The sequence below is a fragment of the Mastomys coucha genome, unplaced genomic scaffold (assembly GCF_008632895.1).
Source record: "Mastomys coucha isolate ucsf_1 unplaced genomic scaffold, UCSF_Mcou_1 pScaffold5, whole genome shotgun sequence".
In the NCBI taxonomy this organism is placed as follows: domain Eukaryota; kingdom Metazoa; phylum Chordata; class Mammalia; order Rodentia; family Muridae; genus Mastomys; species Mastomys coucha.
In genome coordinates this window covers 21044709-21046577 of record NW_022196911.1, presented here as the reverse complement: position 1 = coordinate 21046577, position 1869 = coordinate 21044709, and the positions used below count along the sequence as shown (strand labels likewise).

Sequence of the window (1869 nt, the reverse complement as noted above, 5' to 3'; positions counted from 1 at the left end):
TGAAATGTATTCTATACTATGTACTATTAATTTTGCTAAGAATCTGGGGTTATCCAGGGTATAAGTTATAAGGGAGAACATACTATTATTCTGCTGCAAAATGATTATTAAATAGATATGACTCATATATTATTTCACTATTACACTGATATTTTGAAAAGCATGAATGAAAAGGATTAGATATTCACCACTAAAATACAATTTCAGATTTATTACAACATTATGGAAGTTTTATATTTCTTATACAGGCAAAGCAGAACCTGGAAACAATGAAATCACGACTCATCACAAATGGGCCTATAGCAGGAAAACACATAGAAATGATGGCCGTGATATTCATTACCCACCAACTGGGATCATGTGAAAGTGCAATATAGCCTTGTAAAATAGAAGAGAGAGTGTAAAATGCTAGAAAGGTAAAAACCAGGATCAGAATGGTCTGTGTGGCTCTGTTTTCAGCAGAAGTTCTAGGGGAAGCATGGGTGTGGAGGATATGTTGAACCCTCTTCTTATGTCCATAAAGTATGACAATCATGGTACTGCTGGAACACACAATGAGCAAAGAAAATAGAACTTCTGGAAACACACAAAATGCTGTATACATTAAATCTACTATTTTGTCACGGCCTACAGAGTGGCAGAATTCAAAATCTTTTTTTTGTGTTTTATTTTTGCTATTTCTATTGGTTGATGTATATATAGGGAAAAGCATATTTACTAGCATGAACAGGATCCAGCAGAAAGAAATGAACAGGCCCATAAACTTTGCTGTTTGTTCTTTAAATTCTTTCCAGCAGGAGTTCCTGGTGCTGATGGTAATTGCCTGAAAGACACTCAAGAGACAGGTCATGCTGATTGACATACTCCTGGAAACTCTTCGAACATACATAATTAGTTTACACCCAACATCATCGAATAACTCATTCCATCCAAAAACTACAAATACCTCTGGAAGTCCTTTGGAAAGAATAATCAAGGAGTTCGATGTGAATACATGTATAAGTATTATATCTATGATCTTTAATGTGTGTTCTTTCATATAAAGGATTAAATAGTAGAAAAGAATAGTGAAGTTTCCCAGAATACCAACTGCACTCTGAAGTGAGAGTACAATTCCCATTGCCATGTTCTCCAAATTCATTATGTCATTCAGCAATTTTTCCTTCAAATTATGCCAATAATCACATCTCTAAGTCAAGTCATGTATTGAAGTTTTCTAAGTTGGGATGTGTGTGTGTACAAGAATCACTGGAGTTTCTATTTTCAAGGCCATTGTGTACAACATAGCAAATATCTGTTCCAAATGAAATATTTTATCATCAATAATTTTCAGTGTAAATTTTGAAATCTATTAATTGACAAAAGTTCCACTACATTTCATAGAAATGTAAGCATTAAGAATAATCATGCTCCACCTTTTGAGAAACAATAGCTATTGTGTTCAAATGGAGTGAATGCTCACTTCAACAATCAATATTGAACTGCTACAAGTCATATTAGAAGGAAACAGACTTTATTAACCATTTTCAGCATGAAAAAAATCCATATAGTCCAGTCCAAATGTTACACTGAAGTCATAAAATTCTACCTATACTACCAAATGCATGTGTACTCTTTGAGAAAATCATTATTATAAGAGGTAGAAAACTGTAACCATAAGTTCACATTAAAAATTAGAACATGGTACACTGAGGAAGAGCTCTCATTATATTTCACAAAACCTTATATATAATGATACATCCATACTTGCTTATTTGAAGTCAGACTGTGGAAGAGAGCTCCCAGTAAAACTATCCTAATTAGTAAACTCTTACCAAATAACTATACAGTGAAAATATGTGATTCAAAGGTACAGGTCATTGTATTAAA

At 33.2% G+C, this 1869-nt stretch overlaps 1 protein-coding gene across 1 annotated transcript; it reads right to left on the bottom strand.

The window, feature by feature from the left end:
- Window positions 1–220: 220 nt before the first annotated feature.
- LOC116078151 (vomeronasal type-1 receptor 4-like) lies at window positions 221–1221 on the bottom strand. The gene has a single exon (XM_031353146.1). It carries the CDS (start codon window positions 1139–1141, stop codon window positions 221–223), a length of 921 nt encoding a protein of 306 aa, XP_031209006.1. The 5' UTR covers window positions 1142–1221.
- Between the last annotated feature and the right edge of the window lie 648 nt (window positions 1222–1869).

Excerpts from the sequence above, each read along its gene's own strand:
- LOC116078151 (XM_031353146.1), bottom strand. The coding sequence starts at position 1,141 with ATGAATTTGGAGAACATGGCAATGGGAATTGTACTCTCACTTCAGAGT.